General features: G+C 49.6%; 3 protein-coding genes across 3 annotated transcripts in view; all 3 read left to right on the top strand.

The window, feature by feature from the left end:
* Positions 1–11,282, top strand: part of LOC113029982 (A disintegrin and metalloproteinase with thrombospondin motifs 2-like) — a 28,618-nt gene extending 17,336 nt beyond the window's left edge. The window contains exons 9-25 of the mRNA XM_026180959.2: positions 602–745; positions 854–986; positions 2,747–2,860; positions 3,308–3,453; positions 3,530–3,619; positions 3,702–3,784; positions 4,875–5,008; positions 5,217–5,340; positions 5,895–5,975; positions 6,059–6,228; positions 6,320–6,479; positions 8,068–8,200; positions 8,279–8,489; positions 8,572–8,701; positions 8,792–8,866; positions 9,721–9,904; positions 10,153–11,282. Coding sequence (XP_026036744.2) covers positions 602–745; positions 854–986; positions 2,747–2,860; positions 3,308–3,453; positions 3,530–3,619; positions 3,702–3,784; positions 4,875–5,008; positions 5,217–5,340; positions 5,895–5,975; positions 6,059–6,228; positions 6,320–6,479; positions 8,068–8,200; positions 8,279–8,489; positions 8,572–8,701; positions 8,792–8,866; positions 9,721–9,904; positions 10,153–10,903 — 2,863 coding nt within the window. The 3' untranslated portion in view covers positions 10,904–11,282. The remainder of the gene's footprint in view (positions 1–601; positions 746–853; positions 987–2,746; positions 2,861–3,307; positions 3,454–3,529; positions 3,620–3,701; positions 3,785–4,874; positions 5,009–5,216; positions 5,341–5,894; positions 5,976–6,058; positions 6,229–6,319; positions 6,480–8,067; positions 8,201–8,278; positions 8,490–8,571; positions 8,702–8,791; positions 8,867–9,720; positions 9,905–10,152) is intronic.
* A 2,774-nt stretch (positions 11,283–14,056) lies between these two features.
* Positions 14,057–15,803, top strand: ndufa2 (NADH:ubiquinone oxidoreductase subunit A2). Its single transcript, XM_026180983.2, has 3 exons — positions 14,057–14,394; positions 15,426–15,532; positions 15,618–15,803. The coding sequence occupies exons 1-3, from the start codon at positions 14,291–14,293 to the stop codon at positions 15,707–15,709; spliced, it is 303 nt and encodes a 100-aa protein (XP_026036768.1). The 5' UTR covers positions 14,057–14,290; the 3' UTR covers positions 15,710–15,803.
* Positions 15,804–17,481: 1,678 nt separating this feature from the next.
* On the top strand, positions 17,482–24,832 carry ik (IK cytokine). The gene is made up of 20 exons (XM_026180963.2): positions 17,482–17,672; positions 18,260–18,326; positions 18,423–18,515; positions 18,593–18,652; positions 19,029–19,196; positions 19,625–19,739; positions 19,817–19,887; positions 20,325–20,371; positions 20,586–20,749; positions 20,873–20,981; positions 21,240–21,279; positions 21,365–21,518; positions 21,592–21,610; positions 21,693–21,777; positions 23,427–23,513; positions 23,618–23,675; positions 23,750–23,838; positions 23,933–24,041; positions 24,472–24,506; positions 24,618–24,832. Exons 1-20 carry the CDS (start codon positions 17,663–17,665, stop codon positions 24,643–24,645), a joined length of 1,608 nt encoding a protein of 535 aa, XP_026036748.1. The 5' UTR covers positions 17,482–17,662; the 3' UTR covers positions 24,646–24,832.
* Positions 24,833–25,490: the final 658 nt, after the last annotated feature.

Here is a 25,490-nt window from a genome sequence, read left to right as displayed (position 1 = left end):
TGACGCACGAACATGCACGAACGTGACACATGGACATGCACGACCATGACACACAAACGTGACGCACGAACGTGACGCACGAACGTGACGCACGAACGTGACGCACAAACGTGACGCACGAACGTGACACACAAAAGTGATGCACGAACGTGACGCACGAACGTGACGCACGAACGTGACACACAAAAGTGACGCACGAACGTGACGCACGAACGTGACGCACGAACGTGACGCACGAACGTGACACACAAAAGTGACGCACGAACGTGACGCACGAACGTGACGCACGAACGTGACGCACGAACGTGACGCATGGACATGCACGACCATGACACACAAACGTGACGCACAAACGTGACGCACGAACGTGACGCACGAACTTGACGCACGACCGTGACGCACAAACATGACGCACGAACGTGACGCATGTTCTCATTTCTGGAAACCAGAGACAGTTTCCGTGTTCACTGCGTGTGTTTTCAGAAACACACGCAGTGCTCAGGCGTCTGTGTGGACGCCTTTGTGCAACATTCAGTAGTTACTGACTGCAGTGAGCGTCCTGCTGTTTGTCTTCATTCTCTGTCTCTCTCCGTCCATGCAGATTGGGTATGCAACATGACGGCGAGGCGAATGACTGCGGTGACGACGTGCCTTTGGGCAGCATCATGTCTCCGCAGGTTCAGGCCACCTTCCACCGTTACCACTGGTCGAGGTGCAGCTGGAGGGAGCTGCACAAGTACCTGCAGTGAGTACTGTGAATAATACTACAACGTCTACTCAGTGTTGCTGATGTACAAAGCAGAAATACTAAAGTCTTAACCTGATGCACTGAGCTCGGTTTGTGTGCCTGCAGCACGTACGACTGTCTGCGTGACGACCCGTTCAACCACAACTGGCCGGCTCAGCCTCAGCTGCCGGGCTTCCAGTACTCCATGGACCAACAGTGCCGCTTCGACTTTGGACCAGGATACAGTCTCTGTACCGCAGTACGTCCATCTGTCTGTACTAAATATTTGCATTAACTTTATAAAATTATGTGAAAACATTTCAGAGAAAAGAGAGAAACAATATAAAACTCACATAAACACCAGGTACAGGAAAATACTTAATCTTTCCAATAACTTTCATTTAGGTTTTTAACTTGATTGAACAGTGTGCCAGTCAGGTCCAACACTAAAAACGTCTCCCTGATATTGTGCAGGTCTCTTTAAATCAGCTCTGAGCCGTGGCTGTGGGGGTTTGGGGGGTTTGGGTCGTGAGGAACGGACTTGTTCTGATACAGTGCTCGATCCGGCTGGGATCTGCACTCTTTCACGTTTTCCACATGTTGTGGGACATGTTCTACCTCGGTCCCATCTGAGAACCAGCCCACGCTTCAGCAGGTTTCATAAGCGACTGTTTTTATTTTTTACCATGAGCATCAGCGTGGTGGAAGGCGGGGTTTGTACTGGAGCTGATGCTGGGTCCCACTGTTCTGCTGGCCGAGGCTGCTGCCATCAGCAGTTACTGTTGGGTTTGCAGCAGTGTTTAGCTGGGTGGTACTTACAGATGAAAGCCAGGACCCAAAGTTTCCAGCTGAACATTAGACCTCAGGAGATGATTGATGGCTGTCGTTGCACTGACATGATGTCTCCTTATCAGAAAGTTGTTTTTTAAGCAGAAAAAACAAAGTTGTCAGTGTAAGTGCAGAGAAAACAGTTTAACAGTCGTTAATGAAAGAGTTTGCTCCCCACGAGCCAAAAGAGAAACTGAAGCCGGCTTTGATGAAGTGATGTAAACATTTGTGTTCTGTGAGGAAAACAAACTGGAGCAGCCAGAGGAAACAGGGGCTGGAGGCTGGTGGAAAATCTGTTTTAAATCCTGAGAGGAAATGTGATCCAGCAGGAAAACAATCAGAGCTGAACTGAAGGAAGCTGCTTCACTGCAGCGTCCTGATGGAAACCTCGAGTCTTCAGCTCAGCTGATCCGTCTGACGGCTTCTTTTAAACACTCTCCAGAGCGGTTTCCACGGTAACGTCACCTCCTAGCTAACATCCTCAGCAGATGTTGCTGCTGGCCTCAGCTCACATCTGGACATCTCATAGAAAACTTTACAGTGCTGCTTCATTGAAGGCTTCCCCGAGCTGATGTTTACCTGCTGGTTGTTTCTTCACGCCGCCGTGTTCGCCACGTTTCCTGTTCTGAGAAATCTTAGCAGGGTGCCAACACGAGGTTTTATCTTTCCCTCGTCATCACGCGCTGCCTGAGAATGTGTCCGTTTCCTCTCTTTATCACGGTAATAACCTCCACACATGAGATGTCTGGTTCTGTGGTGCTTGTGGGGCTTTGGGTGCAGGCGATAAACAGGAAGTACCCCAGACAAACCGCCATTGTCTGACCACAAGTTTACTTTATTCACTTTTAAATTCAAAATCAAATTCAAATTTTATTTGTCACGTACACAGTCATACACAGTACGATATGCAGTGAAATGCTTATCGTGCTTTCATCTTTTTTTAAACTGTCTGCTTTCATAAACAGTGTCTGCTGATGAGAACAGGAAGTCTCTGAGATACTGGCGCTCATCCTCAGAGTAGCTGATAGCCAATGGATTCCCAGATGGTCATGTGACCTGATGTTCAGGAAATAAGATTAAATGTGTTCTGATGTGGAACAGACAGAAGTGTTTCTGAAGGCTGAAGCAGTGATGACGTTCATGCTTCCTGTGACATCAGCAACCAATGACCTTCTCATCATGTGTCTGCAGTACACGAACATTGACCCCTGCAAACAGCTGTGGTGCAGCGACTACAACAACCCGTTCTACTGTAAGACCAAGAAAGGCCCGCCCCTCGACGGGACCAAGTGTGGGCCGGGGAAGGTGAGGACAGATTTAGGCTGAGTCTTACTGCTTCTATAGGACATGAAAAGGTAAGTAGCAGCCAGGTGTTGCAGTTCAAACACACCTGATCATGCAAGTTTGGGCAGTTTGCAGGTCTGCAGTGTTCAGGTGTCTGTTAGCACAATGCTAAAGAGGAAAAACATCCCCAGTGATCTCAGAGAAGCAACTGCTGCCTCCCATCAGCCTGGGAACCTGAATAAGATCATTTCCTTCATTCTGCAGTGAGAAACATTATTCACAGGTGTTCTCAGGAGTGCACGTCCCAGTAAGTCACACCAAGCAAAAAACCAAACGGCTCCATCAAAGACGGGCCTCAGTTAGAGGTCAAAGTTCATGACAGGGCAGGTAGAGACAAACTGAACAAGTATGGCTGGTTTGGTTTCCTGTACTTCCTGTCTTTACGCTAACGCTAACTTCCTGTTGCAGCATTGTTTCAGAGGCTACTGCATGAAGCTGACCCCTAACCTTCTGAGACAAGATGGCGGCTGGGGGTCGTGGAGTCCATATGGCAGCTGCTCCCGGACATGTGGGGGCGGGGTCAGGTTTCGGACCCGACATTGTGACAACCCAATGTGAGTGAGCTGTCAGTTATGTGGTGTCACACGTCAGGTGCGCCAATCAGTAAGACTAACCCGTCGCTGTTCTCAGTCCGGCCAACGGGGGGCGCACCTGCTTCGGAAACACCTACGAGTTCCAGCTGTGCAGCCAAGAGAACTGCCCCCCACTGACAGACTTCAGGTGAGTGCTGTTACCTGCCCGGCCCCTCCCCCTTCCTCACAGAGGTCAAGTGAGCAGCTGTGATGTTCTGATTGTGTTTCAGGGAGGATCAGTGCAAAGTCTGGAACCCTGTTTTTGAACACGAGGGGCGGAAACACCACTGGCTGCCGTACCAACACCCTGACCGTGAGCGCGCACACACACACACACACAGAGAGAGAGAGAAAGACACACACACACACAGAGAGAAAGACACACACACACACACACACACACAGAGAGAAAGACACACACACACACACACACACACAGAGAGAGAAAGACACACACACACACACACACAGAGAGAAAGACACACACACACACACACACACACACAGAGAAAGACACACACACACACACACACACACACACACACAGAGAGAGAAAGACACACACACACGCACACACACACACACACAGAGAAAGACACACACACACACACACACAGAGAAAGACACACACACACACACACAGAGAGAGAGAAAGACACACACACATGCAGGTCTTCTGGCTCCTGTCCACATAGAGCAGCAGGACGGTTGCTCTTTGCTGTGGAACTCTGAGGACAAATATGTCCACTACAGCAGCGGTCTCCAACCTTTTTTGCGCCACGGGCCGGTTTATGCCCGACAATATTTTCACGGACCGGCCTTTAAGGTGTCGCGGATAAATACAACGAAATAAAACTAGTACCGGTACCGAAAAAAAGAAGATTTATTCATAACACACGTGAACAGACCGATAAAAACGATAACAAAATAACGCTGAAAACCGATAAAACCCCTGAAAACCAAACATTTCACACCTGAGCCTCAACTCTCGGTACCAAATGACTCACGGACCGGTACCGGTCCGAGGCCCGGGGGTTGGGGACCGCTGCACTACAGTGAGGACGTTTCTGCTTCAGAGGACGTTGGTGGACAGATTTGTGCTCTGTGAGGACGCTTCAGGACAAACCTTTAAAGGCCTGTTTGGTGATTCAGACGAGGTTTCCAGCTTCAGATTTATAGTCTCGGAAATACATTATGTAACTGAGGGTCCTCACAGAGACATAGAAACGTGTGTGTGTTTGTGTGTGTGCGTGCGCACATGTAAAAGTCATCAGTGAGGAATCTGCTGCTGGAGGAAAACTCTCCCCCTTTAACTCTTTAGTGTCGAGCAGACGTTAGCAGATGTCAGCAGATGTTTCCAGAATGATGTGAAGCTCCTGCACTGACTCGTTTGTGTGTCACAGCTGACGAGCGCTGCCGTCTGTACTGTCAGTCGAAGGAGACGGCGGCCGCAGTGTCAATGAAAAGAATGGTGCATGATGGGACGCCATGTTCCTATGACGACGTCTACAGTGTCTGCGTCCGAGGAGAGTGTGAGGTCTTTATTGTGTCTCAGTTTCTGTGTGTTGACCTCTGACTGAAGAACTGTGTCACGTTTTACTGTTTCAGTGAACTTTTATTTAATGTGGTCCTGACTCATTCCTCCTCTCCTCAACTCCTCTTCTCCTCATCTCCTCATCTCCTCTCCTCCTCTCCTCTTCTCCTCTTCTCCTCGTCTCCTCTCCTCTTCTCCTCGTCTCCTGCAGCACGTTGGCTGCGATGGTCAGATTGCTTCAGACAAGCAGGAGGACCGATGTGGAGTGTGTGGAGGAGATAACTCCAGCTGTAAGATCGTCAAAGGAAACTTCACCCGCAGCACCAAGAAACAAGGTGAACCGAGCTGAGACTGAGTTCTGGTTTTAAGCTTAAATTCACTCAAACCTGCAGCTCAGCTTCTGTTAGTACAGTGACGTCACAGCAGCCACGTTATTGGTCACATGATGTCATTAAAAATGCTCCAAAGGGCTCCAACAGCCCAGAGGCTGGTCCAGAGGTCCGGTTCAGGTCACTCTTACAGACAACTAGCAGCTGCAGCCATCTGTGTCACCATCCACCTGTCAGTCAAAGAGGCCACGCCCACAATAATGCAGACTTTAAGCCTTAAAATAATTTAAACAGGTGAGCTATAAACAGGTTTAAGTTATCCGTGTAGAACAGAACAGTCCGTGTATCCGGCTGTAAACATGTTTATTTTAACATGGGAGTCTATGAGGACTGACTCACTGCTGCCTCTGCTGGACACCAGAGGAACTGCAGGTAGGTTGAAAGTTTATCTGGACCAGGCTGGTGGTTCAGATGTTTGTTCACACCCTCCTGATGTTTCCTGCTGCATGAATCCTGATCCTTTATTGGACGGTTCATTATTGGATGATTATTGTTTCCAGGTTACCTGAAGATCCTGGAGATCCCCAAAGGAGCTCGACACCTGCTGATCCAGGAGTTCAAGGGGACTCCTCACATCCTGGGTAAGAATCAAGAACACGCATAAGGATTTCCTATTTTTCCTTGGTCTTCTTGAAACACCCTGTCTTTCTGTTTCCTGCTACAGCCATGAAGAACCAGGACACAGGTCATCTCTTCCTCAATGACGAACACGAGCTCCCAGAATCCAGAGTGGTGATTGAAAAGGGTGTGGCCTGGGAGTACAGGAACACTGAAGAGGAAGAGGAGGAGTCTATCCAGACCACCGGGCCGCTGAAGTATGGAGTCGTGCTCATGGTAAGTCCATCGGTGTGTGAAGCCAAGAGTGTCCACGGTGTGTCTAACACAAACCAGAACTACCAACACCCCGCTGTCTCCTGTCCGTCAGGTCCGTTCTCATGGCGACTCAAAGGTGACGGTGTCCTATAAGTACATCATCCAGGATCGCCTGCGGTCCTCGCTGGAGTCCAACTTGGTGCAGGAGGACGCCATCTTCTACGAGTGGGCCCTGAAGAAGTGGTCGCACTGCTCCAAACCCTGTGGAGGAGGTACCTGAGAATCTCCAAACATTAGAACTTCAACTCCTCGATACTCCATCATCCATCTTCTACACCTTCTCTGAGTCAGCCCAGCTCTTCTGTTCTGCCTTATTATGTCGTCTTAATTTGGGAATACATGGACTTTTTTGCAGAAAGAGGGATAAATAATGATTTTAGGCCTTGAGCTCAGTTCTTTCCTGCTCACTGAGGCGTATTCCTCTATAAACATGTTTCTACATATCTATAATCTGTGAGCAAAGAACAAGATTTATTTTACTAACAGCCAAGAAGTCTAGATATCTGTTACGCTTTACAGACTTCCTGACTACACCAGAAAAAACGGTACTCCGTGTGATTTCCCAGCATTCCCCTTTATAGGTCAAAGGTCTGAGTCTGTCGTCAGAGGTGAAATGTGTGTGCCTCCCATTGTTTTAACTACATGGGCTTCTCAACTGGACCAACTGCTGATGTAGGTCCAGGCCTTCCTGCCAGTATGAGCCAAGCCTAAGATATCTCAGTGTCATGAATCGGCTCTCTTGTCTCTGAGGTACACAGCTCAGCTAACAGCTAATAGCTTACAGCTAACAGCTAACAGCTGTGGCGTACTTCAGTTAACTGTCATCAGTAGCGGTTTTTGATACGGGCGACATGGGCGGTTGCTCGGGGCGGCATCTTGGTGGGAGGCGGCATCACGGGCATCGGCAAAAAATAAATAAATTGCTCGTACTCATGCTGCCCCGACATCAGCCAGCACATACTGGGAATGTCACAGGCCCTGTCACTACCCGATCCGTACCGGAAACCTGATCCGTACTCCGCATGCGCCAAAGGTGTCTACTTCCGGTCGAAGCGTTTTACGATAGTTACAGGTCAGAGTATCTGTTAAGATGTTAAGAATAACAAGTATCTCTTAAATAATGAAACATTTCAATATAATGTAGACAAAAACGAAAAATAAAAAGATAGATACGGATCAGGACTCCCCGATCCGTACCGCGCATGTGCAGGGTTTTCTTCTTCTTCTGTTCGTTTAATGGCAGTTTACTCCCCAGTGTACGAGGATACCGCCACCTGCTGACTGAGCAAATGAACCCTATTGTAAACTGAATTAGCGTCATTACAAACGTGTGTTAAATCTGATTTAGTGATAGTCGAGTGTGTTTATGCTTGTCTGTGAGGAGAGGATTGTTGGAATAGTGATGATGATGTGCGCCATCACTGTCAATTGTCAGTAAACACTTAATCTGGCTGATGAATCTACACGTGAGATATTACAAAGTCTGCATTATTAACTCTGTAATTCGGCGCCATTCTTCTTATTTTATGGCGCTGTTGCTCAATCGGGGGACGCTCTCTGTTGAGGAGAAAAGCATGAATTTCTTTGTATACGGATTATCCATTGTTTAAATGTCCCGGTAGTCGAAAAGGAGGCAGAGCTGTTGAGAAATGCTAGGAGCTAACTGGGCGCTAACCGTATCATTGACATCAGTTTTATGTCAATGTACAATCTTTAATATGTTTTATGCATGTGTGTGTGTGTGTGGGGGGGAGAGTTCGCCTAGGACCACCACTGACTGTCATGTTTCCTTGTTTTCAGGAAAACAGTACACCAGGTTCGGCTGCAGGAGGAAGGCTGATGGGAAAATGGTTCAGAGGATGTTCTGCTCCAATATCAGCAAACCGAGAGCCATCAGCCGCAGCTGTAACGCCGAGGCCTGCAGCCCGGCACGGTAACATGCTACAGGTCACGTGACACACCCACAGTCACCCAGTCATTTTTCTTCTTTTGATGCATGTCTTCCCCTCAGCTGGGTGACCGGAGACTGGGAGGACTGCAGCTCCTCCTGCGGTCAGACTGGGTGGCAGCGTCGCTGGGTGAGCTGCCTGCAGAACTCCCCCAGGGGGCAGCAGCGGCGCTCTGTGCATAGCAGGCTCTGCGGCGATGACCGACCAGAGACTAAACAACCCTGTAACCGCTTCCCCTGCCCCGCTGTGTGGAGAGCCGGGCCCTGGACTCCGGTATGAAGATCCGTTTATCAGGAGTTGCACATGTCCACAGATCAATACCTGATCAGTCTGATCGATCCCTCTGTGTACGCAGTGTTCGGTCTCGTGTGGGAACGGGACTCAGGAGCGTCAGGTCGCGTGCTCCAATCCCGAGAGTTCAGCTGGAAACTGCAGCGAGCCTCGGCCAATCACGACACGCACCTGCCTGGCTCCGCCCTGCGGTGGTAGGCACTGACCAGTCATGTACCGTACATTTGTTACAATGAGGAAAAGGATGGATGCTGGGAATTACAGTGCTGCTGCTCTCCCTGCAGGTGACCAGAAGAATGCCATCATTCAGTGGCTGTCCAGGTCCAACCCCAGCTTCCCGGCTCCAAAGATCTCTTCAAGTAAAGCGCTCTGACTCCTGCTCTGTCTGCCGTCTGTCTTTACGTCCTCGTCTTCTTCTCTTGCTTCCTGAACATTGTGGTCTGAGTCTGAGGGTTTCTGTCCTGTTGTTTGCTGAGAATCAATGCTCTGGTTGGTGTCTCAGGTCAGTCAGGTCGCACACCTCCAGACTCAAATGGCCTGGTAAATGGCCTGTATCTGTCTAGCTTTACTAGTCCCAAAGCGCTTTACACATCCAGTCATCCACCCATTCACACACACATTCACACACTGGTGATGGCAGCTACATTATAGCCACAGCCACCCTGGGGCGCACTGACAGAGGCGAGGCTGCCGGACACTGGCGCCACCGGGCCCTCTGACCACCACCAGTAGGCAACGGGTGAAGTGTCTTGCCCAAGGACACAACGACCGAGGCTGTCCAAGCCGGGGCTCGAACCGGCAACCTTCCGATTACAAGGCGAACTCCCAACTCTTGAGCCACGATCGCCCCAACCAGCTTCTTCACCTGGACCAGTCAGACTGTTAACAAACACTACCTGCCCACACCCACTATTGTGAGCCATGAGTAACCCTCATCACTCAGGACACTCACAGATTCAGTTCAGTCCAAGTCCTTTCTTTGCACCACTTCAAAGCTCTTTCGCACTTTCAGTCCCCTTCTCTTATTTTTGTTTACATTTCTCCTGTTTGCTATTTTACTGTTTATAGCCTATCACAGTTTCTGCTTCGTGTCTTTCTGCTGTGTCTTAACACATCTCTGAGGATCACACTAACCCATCAAACCACTGAAGTAAAACTTGTAGCTGAGGTCTTACGTGTCAGGATTCACACCGTCCTACTGTTCTGTCTGTAGGGCAGCCGTGCCGCGGCGACCGCTCGGCGTTCTGTCGAATGGAGGTGCTGAGTCGGTACTGCTCTATCATCGGATACCGCCAGATGTGCTGCAAGTCCTGTAGTGAGGATAACTTCAACAATGCCACGAAATCCAGAATCTCCAGCAACTTCAGTGGCACCATCACACCGACGGAGAACAGCAGGTCAGACATGACGGGTAACAAAAGGAGTCTTAGAAAGATATAACTGAGTCCCAGTCTCAAACAGAGCAAAACCTGCAGTCAGACAAACGCGTGATACATCGACAAAGCTGAAAATAAAAGTGTAGAGCAGGAGTGTGCTGACCGTGAAACTGCTGATTGGCTTTACACTGAAGTGTTCATTTAAAGCAGGAAGCAGGGGCGGGTTTAGGGCGGGGCCATAGACCTGAACTCTGTTTTTGTCTTTTTAGTTCTTGGAGGTTGACCACAGAGATCATGACGTCAGCGCTCACCTCCACCTGGTCCGACAGCAGCCGTGCCATCAGTGATGTCTTTCGTGACATCATCACCACCACCCTGACGCGCAGCTTCACTGCAACTCCACCCCCAACCAGACGGAGCACCGGTGACTTTGTCTACGTGGATTATGATGAGTACAGCGAGTACTCTTCCTACGAGGATTCCTCCGGCCTGAATGAGCTTCCGGGTACTCCAACCACCACTGACAGTAATACTATTACCACACAAACTGCTCCAACACATGTGTTCAGGAAGAATTCTCCCACAATGCCCCCTGCTGCAGTTACCATGGAGACTGTTGACACTGAAGACCAAACACCGGCGCTGGTTTGGACTTCTGCCATCCCAGAGTTCTCCACCACATCATCGCCTGATCCTGGTGACAACACCACATCCTCAGGAGGGCGGAGCCTCCAAAGTCAAGTCAACCTGACCGAAGCTGAACCGGCGCTACCTTCATCGTCCTTCTTCTCGCTATCAAAGAAAGAGAACAACTCGGTGGACGAGGTCCAGTACCAGATCGTCGGACTTGACAGCGACGTTAGCCGAGGACAGCAGAATTACTTTGTGCCGCGGATGCCTCAGGTCCACGAGCGAACGCATAACAAACGCATCCAGCAGCTCCTGAACGAGAAACGACGGCAGGACCTTCTGCGGCGGCAAAGCCGCATCAGAGCGAGCCGGACTGACAGGATGCACTGAGCGCAGATTTCCCCTGGCCATTTGCTCGTCCCGACACGTGCGACGTCGCACTTCCTGCTAACGCTAATGAGAAACAGACTGAAATAACCTCCACCTGTGCTCGGAGTGGCCTTCGTCCACGAGAGGCGCGAGCGTGGACGCGATCCTCAGAAGGCCCCGGGTCTGTTTCACCATCATGATGTTTGTACCAATAATCCTGTTTCTGAATAAAGTCTCATCCAGCTGCTGCTGTGCCTCTGAATCATGAACATCTGGATCACGTTCACGCTTTCTGGTGTCAGGAACATTTTGTGCTTTTGTCTTCTCTGAAACCCGACTGATGATTTCTGTTTGTGAAGTCAAAATAAAATCCAGCCCTGTTTTTACCATGAAAATAAAAGCAGTGAATCCTTTAATAGAAACCGAGAGCACAGGAACAAACTGATCAGTGTTATTGATTTTGATAAACAGCGTCTCATGCTGTCCCCTCTGAGCTGAAACCTGATGTTTCCTTGGTGTTGATCTCAGCATCTGTTTTGTTGTATTTTGGTTTCATGAGGCTGCAGATGCTTGCAGTGAAGGTGTGGCCTGTTCTCAGGTCAGTCTGGAGCCGTGCTGCTGGAGTGCTGTTTGGGGATGGAAGCAGATGTTGCTCCTGCACCTGCAGATATGGTTCAGCATTGACGGGGCCTTCACAGAGGTGCACCATAGATGACTTTGTGTGCAGGAGTCTAACCGTTCTGTTCAGTGTTTGAGATGCTGTCGGTGATGTCGGTGCTGGTTAAAGCTAATCGTCCTGTAGGACGCGTGCGACTTCATGCTGGATACGATCAGCATCAGATCTCTGTTTGTGTCTCGTGTCTTCAGGCTGTCGCAGATATTTTTCTGCCGGTAAACTCTCCTCCAGCTGCAGTCTGTGGGACATCAAACTGAATCCAGATCAGATGAATTGCTTCGTGTTTGGGAGCGCTCAGTGGAAAAAGCTGACTGCTTTGAAAACACGTCACACATGGTTCGACTTTCTGTGTTTGTCCCTCCGTCTCCTCCAGAAAACAATCAAAACATAAAAACCCGCTCGCGGGTCCACCGAGACTAAACTGTGAGTAAATGTGTTCTCAGAGCAGCGTGAGTCATTTCAGGACGATGAAGAACATCAGCCTGGGAACAGATGGTCAGACACAAACAGCCCACAAACCCAAATATAACAAAAGAAACACAGAAACAGAAAAAATGAATTATCAGATCAGAAAAGAAAAAGTAAGTTAGATGTTCACATCCCTCCTCTTTCTACCAGAATGTAAAAATCACTCTGGAACCAGTCACGTTCATAACCAGAGCAGTCACGTGTCCGTCCACTGTTCACCAGTTTATCCCCAACATGAATCTGTGGTTCCCAGACTGCTGAGACTGGGCAGCTCTGCAGAGAGAAGACCTCCACCAGAGCATCCCCAACCACAGACAGGAACTCCACCCTGTCCTGATCCGATCCTCCGTCAGACACAGTCATCTCAGTGTGGAGGAGCAGACTCTCCTCTTCATCTCTGGGAGACGGCTGATGTCACGGCTGATGTCACGGCTGATGTTACTAACTGATCTCTTTGTAACTGATAACTGATTGATGATCAGAGTCCTTCACAGGGGGTCTGGGGAACGCCCCCCTGCTGGCCAGAGCAACATCACACACCTGCTGACTGATGTGTGGACATCAGTCGTCAGTCTTTAATCTGCAGTGAAACAGCAGTTCAGGTTCATTTAAAGTAAAATATATCTGTGCTTAAAGGTGTTTTTCACCATTATGGATCATTAAAATAGTAAAATCTTGTGAAACATAATTGAGTTATTTGACATATGATTTGAGATACTTTGTGAATTTATTTAAGAGCTAACTGTTTGTAATAAACGACCAGAGAAACCACTCAAAACAGTGTCTGCCTGTCAGGATAAACTCAGGGTTGAATGTTGCTCCTGTCAGGATAAACTCAGGGTTGAATGTTGCTCCTGTCAGGATAAACTCGGGGTTGGATGTTTCTCCTGTCAGGATAAACTCAGGGTTGAATGTTGCTCCTTTCAGGATAAACTCGGGGTTGGATGTTGCTCCTGTCAGGATAAACTCAGGGTTGAATGTTGCTCCTTTCAGGATAAACTCGGGGTTGGATGTTGCTCCTGTGAGGATAAACTCAGGGTTGAATGTTGCTCCTGTCAGGATAAACTCAGGGTTGAATGTTGCTCCTGTCAGGATAAACTCGGGGTTGGATGTTGCTCCTGTCAGGATAAACTCAGGGTTGAATGTTGCTCCTGTCAGGATAAACTCGGGGTTGAACGTTGCTCCTGTCAGGATAAACTCAGGGTTGAATGTTGATGCTGTCAGGATAAACTCAGGGTTGATTGTTGATCCTGTCAGGATAAACTCGGGGTTGAATGTTGCTCCTGTCAGGATAAACTCGGGGTTGAATGTTGCTCCTGTCAGGATAAACTCGGGGCTGGATGTTGCTCCTGTCAGGATAAACTCAGGGTTGAATGTTGATCCTGTCAGGATAAACTCGGGGTTGAATGTTGCTCCTGTCAGGATAAACTCAGGGTTGAATGTTGCTCCTTTCAGGATAAACTCGGGGTTGGATGTTGCTCCTGTCAGGATAAACTCAGGGTTGAATGTTGCTCCTTTCAGGATAAACTCGGGGTTGAATGTTGCTCCTGTCAGGATAAACTCGGGGTTGAACGTTGCTCCTGTCAGGATAAACTCAGGGTTGAATGTTGCTCCTGTCAGGATAAACTCAGGGTTGATTGTTGATCCTGTCAGGATAAACTCGGGGTTGAATGTTGCTCCTGTCAGGATAAACTCGGGGCTGGATGTTGCTCCTGTCAGGATAAATTCAGGGTTGAATGTTGCTCCTCTCAGGATAAACTCGGGGTTGAATGTTGCTCCTTTCAGGATAAACTCGGGGCTGGATGTTGCTCCTGTCAGGATAAATTCAGGGTTGAATGTTGCTCCTCTCAGGATAAACTCGGGGTTGAACGTTGCTCCTGTCAGGATAAACTCGGGGCTGGATGTTGCTCCTGTCAGGATAAATTCAGGGTTGAATGTTGCTCCTGTCAGGATAAACTCAGGGTTGAATGTTGCTCCTCTCAGGATAAACTCGGGGTTGAACGTTGCTCCTGTCAGGATAAACTCAGGGTTGAATGTTGCTCCTGTCAGGATAAACTCAGGGTTGAATGTTGCTCCTGTCAGGATAAACTCAGGGTTGAATGTTGCTCCTCTCAGGATAAACTCGGGGTTGAACGTTGCTCCTGTCAGGATAAACTCGGGGCTGGATGTTGCTCCTGTCAGGATAAACTCGGGGTTGAACGTTGCTCCTGTCAGGATAAACTCGGGGCTGCAGTAACACACTCCGTCCTTGACAGGAAGCTAAGATGGCGGCCGCCGTGGTGAGGAGTCTGGGCTCCACTTTGGGTAAAAACCTCCGAGAGATCCGCCTGCATCTCTGCCAGACCTCCGCGGCCAGTAAGGGGGCCAGGTGAGCTCAGAGCCGGGCTGCTGAGGCGAGAAGAGCCGGTGATGGTTTTACAGAGCGGTCATTAGCGAAGGACAGCTAACAGCTAGCGGCTAACAGCTAGCGGCTAACAGCGTCGCGGACTCGGGTTTACAGTGAGAGGTTTGCAGGTTTGACCCCTGTGAGTGCTGTCAGGATAAATGTGTCTGAGCACGTGAAGACTCATAAAGAGAGATGAGAGCAGCAGCTCAGTAAACAACAACGCTGCTAAAGGAAACACACGGAGGCAGAGGTTTGACTCACATCTGGACAGAAGCCCTGGCTCCTGCAGATGTTCAGCTGTGAGTCTTATGTAGTTTATGTTCCAGATGTTTGTTCATGGTGGAGACCTCTGAGTCTGCGCAGTGACACACACACACCTGAGCCGGCCACTCGGGATCCATGATCACAGTATGACTCACGGCTGTGACCCGTGTGAACCCACGGGACCACAGACAGATGAAGGTGAAGGAGATTTCATCATCGTCACGCTGTGATTAGCTGAGGAGAGAGAGCTGACCTGCAGCAGGAGTCAGGTTATGGAGGAGACGAGGAGCTGGAGGTCAGATTAAGGAGCTCCTTCAGCTCCTCGCTGCCCATTAGCAGGGACTGACCCTTCAAAATAAGAGCACGCAGACTGTTGGTAATCTGGTCATGTGAGGAAAACACTGACACGTGACAGAGTATTGATTTATGGATCAATCCGTTCATTAGTAACAGAATAATGATGAGCAGATGAATAAACAGCGGCCATGCTTTATTTTTCATTTTGTTGTAGTTCACCTGCAGGTTCAGGGTCCCTCTGACTGAACGTCCTGCAGAGGACGCCGTCTGATGAGCGGACGCCTCGGCGTACGTTGATTAGTGTCATCTATGCTGTCACTGTTTATGTCTCTGTGACATCATCACTTCATGTGGGATTAATAAACAGTTGTTCAGGTGAAACTCAGACAGGTGAGGCTCCTGCTGTCAGGTCACAGGTCAGCTGACCTTCCCCCCTCCCCCCTGTGTTTCAGAGAGTTTGTGGAGCAGAACTACGTGACCCTGAAGAGGTCCAACCCGGAATTCCCCATCCTGATCCGGGAGTGTTCTGGAGTCCAGGCCCGGCTCTGGGCCCGATACGGTGAGCCCCCTCACGCTCCGCATCACGGGACACTCAGATGCGTCACCTGTGTATTGACCTGTTATTGATCCCTGTCTCTGTTCAGATTTTGGGAAAGAGACGAGCGTCTCCGTGGAGAACATGTCAGCTGATCAGGTGGCCAAAGCTCTGCAGACTCTGGCTCAGTCCAAGCCCTGACCCCCGTCTGAGCCCGCAGTGGTTCAGTCCATTCACTGACCTGTTTTTGTTTCTGTAAATGTGCTGATGTGAATAAAGTGAACATGTGAAGGTCTCTGTTTACTGTGAGGTCACTGGGTCCATCAGCAGGGCTTCTGTGGGTTTACTGGGAGTTTATTGACACATCCAAAGTTTTTCCCGAGTTAAAGTCAGATTATTTCACAGGCTGTTTATGTTGAAATTAGCAATAAGAAGTTTAATTTGCTCTTTAAAACGAGTTTCCTGGGAGCATTTAACTGGATTTCAGATATTTTTACTCTGAGTGTATAAATGTACAGGAAGTTCACTGATATTTTATGAGGATCACGTAGTTTAACTGGTTTTAAGGTTTCTTAATAGGAACAGACTCAGTTTCAAATTCAAATTTTATTTGTCACGTACACAGTCATACACAGTACGATATGTAGTGAAATGCTTGGACAACTGCTCGTGACCTAAAGAAAACAAAAAAGGAAAAGGCTATGAATAAGATAGGAAATAAATATGAAAAATTAAAAAGGGTAAATTTAACTAGGAAGGAATAAAATATAAATTAAGGTTAAAAATGAAATAACTGTACAACACAAATTAGAATGAAGGGTAAATTTAACTGGGAGAATAAGATAAAATATATAAATTAAAGTTGAAAATAAAATAACTGTACAACAAAATACACAATATAGAACTATATAAGAATGTATGAAGAAATATAAATAAATATATACACAATAACAGCAGCGTGATTTAAGTAATGAAGTGAAACAAAGTCCAGAAAGTCCAGTGTGTGTGTAAGAACCATATGTGTGGGTCAGTACTGTGTGGTGGTGTGATTGAGAGACCGTATCGCCTGCGGGAAGAAGCTCCTCCTCAGTCTCTCTGTGTTGGTCTTCAGGGAGCGGAATCGCTTTCCTGACCTCAGCAGAGAGAACAGTCTGTTGTTGGGATGGCTGAGGTCCTTCACCATCTTCCTGGCCTTGGTCCAGCACCGCCTGCTGTAGATTGAGTGCAGGTCAGGGAGCTCGGAGCGGATGGTGCGCTCAGCTGACCGCACAACCCTCTGTAGAGCTCGTCTGTCCTGCATGGTGCTGTTCCCAAACCAGGTTAAGATGTTTCCCGTCAGGATGCTCTCTATGGTGCACGAGTAAAAGTTCCTGAGCACCTTGGAGGGCAGTTCATTGCCTCTTGGCAGGTTTATGTGGTTTTACTGGAATTAGAGGGTTTGTTTAGGTCTGACTGGTTTAGATGGTTCAGGCTCAGTGAAACAAACACTTTGCTGGTTATCTGGAGTTTGGAGTTTGTTGAAGGAGCTCTGAGTGAAGCTGTGTGAGTCCTGAAGGTGGCGCAGCAGCGAGCACCAGCTGGTCCTGGAGAACCTTCAGCTGTGGCTCCGCTGACCTGCGGGGGGCGCTGTGAGCCAGAGAAACAACACGTGACCGGGCAGGAGAGCTGCGGGTGTTTCAGTGTGTGAGGAACAAAGTTGAGCTGTGAATAAAAACCTCAGTGACGCAGAACAAACCTTTCCTCCATCAAATCAAAGAACTCCTTATTTAAACTACATGAAAATGATCTTTAAACACAGACAGTATTTGGCCTGTATTTTATTATAACTTTATTTTATTTTTTTTATTTCCTATTTTCAACTCATTTTAACCGGATTTGTACAATTTTGTTGTGTTTTTTATCTCGCGGTGTTCATTGACGCCGCTGTCTGTCCTGCGGTGTCTCCTCTCCTCCTGCAGGAGGTGCTGTGTCTCTTCTCTAACTAAAACGGACGTGACGTCACAGCACGGTAGCTCTCCTCACAGCTAACTCGGAGCTTGGCTGGAGCAAAGAGACCCGCAGCAGCTCAGAGAAACCCGAACACCGAGCCTTAGTTTGTCCCTGTGACCGGACCGTGCCAGATTCAGACCGCAGGAGAAGCAGCTGCCCGCAGAGATGCCTGAAAGTAAGCGTTAGCTCCGCATGTTAGCATGCTAACAGTCATTTTACGGGCTGTTAGCCGTTAGCTGTTTGTTTACTTAAAAACAGATGCAATAAAAACAGCAATTATTCGATACATTATTGAAATAAACACGGCTTTGGGAGCATGAGTGCTGAACTGGACCGAACAGTTGAACAGAAAAAGCCTCTGACAGCAGCTATTAGCCAAGCTTCTCCTCTCACTGCGCCACACCAGACTCCGCTCACACTTCTGCCGCTTTAAAGCGGCCTTGCTCCGTCTGTTGAGAGGTTGTTAGTAAAACTGTAGCACGGGGAAGGAGTCCCTCTACACATGGGCCAAGCCGGTTTACGTCGAAATCAAATAGTTTCCATGAAATCTGCAGTTATTTGTTTCAGTGTAAAACAGGGAACATATAAAGAGCAGAGCAGCTCCCAGCTGTGTCCTTTTAAACGAGGCGGCCCTGCTGTCTGCCTGTGCTCTAACATCTGCCTGTGCTCTAACATCTGCCTGTGCTCTAACATCTGCCTGTGCTCTAACATCTGCCTGTGCTCTAACATCTGCCTGTGCTCTAACATCTGCCTGTCTTTCAGCTGAGACGTACTCCAACCCTCTGGCTCCTGAGGGCCACGACATGGACGACCACCGAGCTGCAGCTCAGTGAGTCACACACACACTGATACACACTCCTCGCTGCTACTGCTGTGTTACTGTGTATTTCTTTGTTTTAATGTGTGTGTTTCCATCTGTCCTCAGGTCCAAACTGACCAATGATGACTTCAGGAAGCTGCTGATGACGCCGCGGGCAACGCCCTCCTCGGCCCCGCCCTCCAAGTCCAGACATCATGAGTGAGTGATGTCACGGAGAGAGCAGACGGGTGTTTACTCGCAGCACAGCTGACACGTCTGTGTTTTTAATTTCCCAGAATGCCGAGGGACTACAACGAGGATGAGGACCCCGCAGCGAGGAGGAGAAAGAAGAAGAGGTGGGTGCCGATTGGACGTTTGTTACATCAGAAAACTGCAGGTCAAAGGTCACCTGGCCTCCACAGAGCTGATAGCTCGCTGAGTGAAAGATGGCAGCTGGGCGCATCACAGGACTGTTAACATTAGCCGGGATTATGACGGGATTGTGGAAACACGGGAATGTTCTGGAAGGAAAGGAATGAATGTTCACGACATTTAACAGTTTTTATTATTAATAATAAAAAGCCTGGACAGACGTTTTCACCTGTGATGTGCACGAGAGCGTTAAATATGTCGACACATACAGCAGTCCACAGCACTCAGGGTCTCAGACGGCGCCGCTCTGACCCTCAAATGCATGTTATTGATTATTGATCAGCTGTGGTTTGGTTGCAGTTACTATGCGAAGCTGCGTCAGCAGGAGATGGAGCGTGAGCGCGAGCTCGCCGAGAAGTACCGAGACCGAGCGAGAGAGCGGCGAGATGGCGTCAACAAGGACTACGAGGAGACAGAACTCATCAGCACTACGGCAAACTACCGAGCTGTCGGGCCGACCGCCGAGGCGTGAGTACCAGCCATCGATGACCCCAACATGGCCGCGCCGAGAGGAACGGGTCATTATCATTCTAACTAAACTCTCATCATTCACCCGTGTGTGTGTGTGTCTATGTGTGCGTGTGTCTGTGTGTGTGTCTGTCTGTGTGTGTGTCTGTGTGTGTGTCTGTCTGTGTGTGCGTGTCTGTGTGTGTGTGTGTCTGTCTGTGTGTGCGTGTGTGTGTGTGTGTGTGTCTGTCTGTGTGTGCGTGTGTGTGTGTCTGTCTGTGTGTGTGTCTGTGTGTGTGTGTGTGTCTGTCTGTGTGTGCGTGTGTGTGTGTGTGTGTGTGTCTGTCTGTGTGTGCGTGTGTGTGTGTGTGTGTGTCTGTGTCTGTGTGTGCGTGTCTGTCTGTGTGTGCGTGTGTCTGTGTGTGCGTGTGTCTGTGTGTGCATGTCAGCGATAAGTCGGCAGCAGAGAAGCGGCGTCAGTTGATCCAGGAGTCCAAGTTCTTGGGAGGTGACATGGAGCACACTCATTTGGTGAAAGGTCTGGACTTCGCCCTGCTGCAGAAGGTCAGAGGTCGCGGTCGTCGGGATAACCTGTGCGGGTGTGTTACCTGCTCAGCTGTTTACCTGTGTGTGTGTTACAGGTGAGAGCTGAGATCACCAGCAAGGAGAAGGAAGAAGAAGACATGATGGAGAAGGTCCAGAAAGAAGCCAAGTAAGGAACCATGGAGCAGAGCTGCAGCCCTGTGATCAGAACCTCACCTGCCTCTGTGACCTTTGACCCCTCACCTGTCTGTCTGTGTGACCTTTGACCCTCATCTTTCTGTGTGGCCTTTGACCCCCTCACCCATCTGTGTGACCTTTGACCCCCTCACCCATCTGTGTGACCTTTGACCCCTAATCTATCTCTGTTTGACCTTTGACCTCTAATCTGTCTGTCCCTGTGACCTTTGATCCCTTGCCTGTCTCTGTGTGACCTTTGACTCCCGCACCTATCAGTCTGTGTGACCTTTGACCCCCTCTTTTTTACTTGTCTATGTGACCTTTGACCCCCGTACCCATCTGTGACCTTTGACCCCTAATCTATCTCTATATGACCTTTGATCTCTTGCCTGTCTCCGTGTGACCTTTGACCCCTCCCCTGTCTGTCAGGAAGGACGTGGAGCCCGAGGAGAAGATGGAGTTTAAGACTCGTCTGGGTGAGTCATGTTTTCTGGAGGAAGGTGTGGATGTGGGAGGAGGAGGGGAGGGAGGGGAGGTGTGACTGTTGTGAGTCTGGAGCGTTCAGGAATAAAGGAGGATCGTCTCCGGATCAAACGGAATCTTTTTAGAACAACGTGAATATTTTGGTGGAGAAATCATATGAACGTGAACATTGAACCCGGCGTTCCCGGTGTCTCCGTGTTCGCTCAGGCAGGAACATCTACCGCGTGGTGTTCAGGTCCGGCGTGACCGAGAGGAACGAGCTCTTCCTGCCCGGCAGGATGGCGTACGTGGTCGACCTGGACGACGAGTTCACCGACACCGACATCCCCACCACGCTGATCCGCAGCAAGGCGGACTGTCCCAGCATGGAGGTGAGGCCGAGTCCTCGCCGCGTCATCGCCACGCCAAAACATCCGAGTTCTCCAGCTGAATGATTTCAATATCGCAGAGCCCTGAGATCGTTCCCTCACGTTCTCTCACGTTCTGTCTCTCAGGCTCAGACCACCCTGACCACCAATGACATCGTGATCTCCAAGCTGACTCAGATCCTGTCCTACCTCAGGCAGGGAACCCGCCACAAGAAGATCAAGAAGAAGGACAAAGGTGAGTCTGCACAGCTGCTGGATGTTCTCCTGACGCTCTGCAGGTGTGCCAGAGGGCCCGGTGGCGCCAGTGTCCGGCAGCCTCGCCTCTGTCAGTGCGCCCCAGGGTGGCTACAATGTAGCTGCCATCACCAGTGTGTGAATGTGTGGATGACTGGATGTGTGAAGCGCTTTGGGGTCCTTAGGGACGAGTAATATATATAAATATATAAATACAGACCATTTTTCTTAGTCAAGCACTCACCTGTTTGTGTTTCAGGTAAACTGGACGATAAGAGAGCTCCAGAGGCTGATCTCAGGTCAGTTCACCCCACATCGCCTCATCACGAGTGTGTGTGTTTATTGTGTGTGTGTGTGTTTATAATGTGTGTGTGTGTGTTTCAGTATCTTTGAGGACATCGGGGACTATATACCGTCCACCAAACCCACCAAAGAGAAAGAGCGTCACCGGGACAGAGACCGGGAGCGTGACCGTGACGACGACACCAAGAGCCGCAGACACGCCTACTTTGAGAAACCGCGAGGCGACGAGCACCAGGTGATGTTGGGGGGTGGGGTTTGTTTGTGCCTGGTTTACCCGTGTGGTTCTAACTGTGTGTGTGTCTCTGCAGGTGATGGAGGTGGACACAGGTAAGCTCCTCACTGTGACTCACACGATCGTTCTGACCAATGACAGCTGATCGATAACTGATGGATGCTGCGTCTGTGGCAGGTCCAGGATCAGTCAGAGACCAGATCAAGATGATCAATGAGAAGTTTGCAGGAGCAGCGGGCAGCCAATGGCAGAGCCAGGAGCCATATCCTTGTTTTTGATTGGACTGTTGTATGAGTGGGTGGGGCTTACTGTACCACACCAGCTTCTGTCTGAGCTGGTTTACCTGTGCGCAGGTAAAGTCTGTGCTCATGTTGTGTTACAGGTGATGTTCTCGCTCACCTGTATGGGGCTCAGGTGTTCCGGTGATGTCACAGCTGCTGGGATGGAGCGGGAGTAGTAACGCGTGAGCGGGAGTAGTAACGCGTGAGCGGGAGTAGTAACGCGTGAGCGGGAGTAGTAACGCGTGAGCGGGAGTAGTAACGCCTGAGCGGGAGTAGTAACGCGTGAGCGGGAGTAGTACGGCCTGAGCGGGAGTAGTAACGCGTGAGCGGGAGTAGTAACGCGTGAGCGGGAGTAGTAACGCCTGAGCGGGAGTTGTACGGCCTGAGCGGGAGTTGTACGGCCTGAGCGGGAGTAGTAACGCGTGAGCGGGAGTAGTACGGCCTGAGCTGGAGTAGTACGGCCTGAGCGGGAGTAGTAACGCGTGAGCGGGAGTAGTAACGCGTGAGCGGGAGTAGTACGGCCTGAGCTGGAGTAGTACGGCCTGAGCTGGAGTAGTAACGCGTGAGCGGGAGTAGTAACGCGTGAGCGGGAGTAGTAACGCGTGAGCGGGAGTAGTACGGCCTGAGCTGGAGTAGTAACGCGTGAGCTGGAGTAGTAACGCGTGAGCGGGAGTAGTACGGCCTGAGCTGGAGTAGTAACGCGTGAGCGGGAGTAGTAACGCGTGAGCGGGAGTAGTACGGCCTGAGCTGGAGTAGTACGGCCTGAGCTGGAGTAGTAACGCGTGAGCGGGAGTAGTAACGCGTGAGCGGGAGTAGTAACGCGTGAGCGGGAGTTGTACGGCCTGAGCGGGAGTAGTAACGCGTGAGCGGGAGTAGTAACGCGTGAGCGGGAGTAGTACGGCCTGAGCTGGAGTAGTAACGCGTGAGCGGGAGTAGTAACGCGTGAGCGGGAGTAGTAACGCGTGAGCGGGAGTTGTACGGCCTGAGCTGGAGTAGTAACGCGTGAGCTGGAGTAGTAACGCGTGAGCTGGAGTAGTAACGCGTGAGCTGGAGTAGTAACGCGTGAGCGGGAGTAGTAACGCGTGAGCGGGAGTAGTAACGCGTGAGCGGGAGTAGTAACGCGTGAGCGGGAGTTGTACGGCCTGAGCTGGAGTAGTAACGCGTGAGCTGGAGTAGTAACGCGTGAGCTGGAGTGGTAACGCGTGAGCTGGAGTGGTAACGCGTGAGCTGGAGTGGTAACGCGTGAGCTGGAGTGGTAACGCGTGAGCTGGAGTGGTAACGCGTGAGCTGGAGTGGTAACGCGTGAGCTGGAGTGGTAACGCGTGAGCTGGAGTGGTAACGCGTGAGCTGGAGTGGTAACGCGTGAGCTGGAGTGGTAACGCGTGAGCTGGAGTGGTAACGCGTGAGCTGGAGTGGTAACGCGTGAGCGGGAGTGGTAACGCGTGAGCGTACTGAACAACTGTAGTACTACACACAAGAAAATACACAATATAGATACATGTATGTATGTGGTACAGTGATACAGGGTACCGACACCAGTACTGTGTGTGTGTGTGTGTGTGTGTGTGTGTGTGTGTGTGTGTGTGTGTGTGTGGTGTTACTGCAGTACTTGTCCTTAGCTGGTGTGTACTGGCTCTCAGAGGAGAGACTCCAGTAAGGAGCAGCTGGGAGATTTTTTTGGAGGATCAAACTCATACGCAGAGTGTTACCCTGCTACGTAAGACACACACACACAGAGACGCACACAGACGCACGCACAGACACACACAGACACACGGTGCGTTAACCTTCAGGTGTGTGTGACTACATCTGTGTGTGTAGGATGGACGACCTGGCCGTGGACAGTGATGAAGAGGTGGACTACAGTAAGATGGACCAGGTAACTCTGACTCCCAGCATGCACTGCAGCTCATCCTCACACAGCAACATGATGCTTTTCTGTGTGTGTTCCAGGGCAATAAGAAGGGTCCTCTGGGCCGCTGGGACTTCGACACTCAGGAGGAGTACTCGGATTACATGAACAACAAGGAGGCGCTGCCCAAGTGCGTGCTACTGTGTCCCTCCGCTCTGACTGACAGGCAGCCTGTGTGTGTGTCTGTGTGTGTGTATTCACTCTGTGTGTGTGTGTGTCTACAGGGCTGCCTTCCAGTACGGCATCAAGATGTCTGAAGGCAGGAAGACACGACGTTTCAAAGAGACCAATGAGAAGGCAGAGCTCGACCGCCAGTGGAAGAAGATCAGCGCGGTGAGAGAGATGGATGATCTGATATCCTCGTGTTGGTGTTGTTCCAGGTTCAACATTGCAAGTGACCAATCACATTGTTGTGACGTTATTCTTTGGCACGCCGAGACATTCGTGCATTTATGAAATTCCAATGTTGCAAGGACAATATCAGTTCTGCTCAGCGTTTATTAAAGGGTCAGGGTCCGTTGATCGGTGGACAGAGGCTGTGAAACAGTTTTTTGTTTCACAGCGGCTTTTCCCGAAGTCCCAAAAGTATGACGTCACAACATTCTGATTGGTCACTTGCAATGTTGATCCTGGAACAACACCAACACAACGATATCAGATCGTGTGAGACAGACACACACACACAGGCAGAGTGAACACAGACACACACACACACGCTGTAAACCAATCAAACACGACGCTGAAGCAGCTGTTTTTGTTTCAGATCATCGAGAAGAGGAAGAAGATGGAGGCTGACGGGTAACTACTTCCTGTTTGTTCTCAGCTCCTCGTTTATCACTTTGTCAGCCAATCAGGCAGCAGTGACCTTATGTATGACATCATAAATGATGGAAGACTTATTTTTTTCAGGGTCGACGTGAAGAGACCAAAATACTGAAGACGCCCCGCAGACCCAGCAGCTAAATCGATCGTGTATCGATCGGCTTCATGTTAGTTTAGAAACATGTAAATGTACAGAGATGCTGTGAGGTCAGAGGTCACTGACCCCGATAAGTGTGTATTGTTATTGATTAGCTGTTCTTATTGATCAGTTTGTTTTGTGAGAATAAAAACATCCAAACATCTGCTGTGATTGCGGTTTCTCTATAAAGACGGCCAATCAGGAGGATGTGTGCTGATCAGCTGTATCCATGGAGCTGCAGTGGGCGGGGCCAGGAACAGACTGATTAGTATCATTTTTAACACGTGTGACGTCGTGACCTCACAATCTGAGTTTGTATCACGGATGTCTGTGAACGGGAAGATTACGATATTCGAGATCTGGCCTAAAGTAAAATAGAACAAAATAGACGCCCACATGAGTGACAAAGATGGCCGCTCAGAGTAAACTTCACTCTGCTCTCGCATTGGCTACCAACTCATCAGTCACAACCTCTTAACCAGTCAGCTCTTATAGATGAACAATATTTACAGTGACGAAGCTCAGTGGCGTCGCCCCCTGCTGGCCGTCACACAGAAAGCTTACAGTCCTTAAAGCTGTGTCGTCGGGTTATTGTTACTCATCACTGTTTTAGCTTCACCTGTTTTTAGCCAATCAGAGAATAGAAATCACATCTGTCCTCTGAGCTCACAGCTGGCAGACTCACAAAATGTGCTAACGCTAGACGTGCTAATCTAAGAAGCTAATCTAATTTTCATTTAAAGTAAGTAAACTGGAATGATGACATCACAAACACTGATTGGCTGTGGTAGATGTTGGACAGCGAGTACTCGAGTCTGGAC

This window comes from Astatotilapia calliptera, chromosome 10 (genome assembly GCF_964374335.1).
Source record: "Astatotilapia calliptera chromosome 10, fAstCal68.1, whole genome shotgun sequence".
Taxonomy (NCBI): Eukaryota; Metazoa; Chordata; class Actinopteri; order Cichliformes; family Cichlidae; genus Astatotilapia; species Astatotilapia calliptera.
The sequence above is the reverse complement of the archived record's forward strand: the minus strand, read 5'-3'. Positions and strand labels throughout refer to the sequence as shown.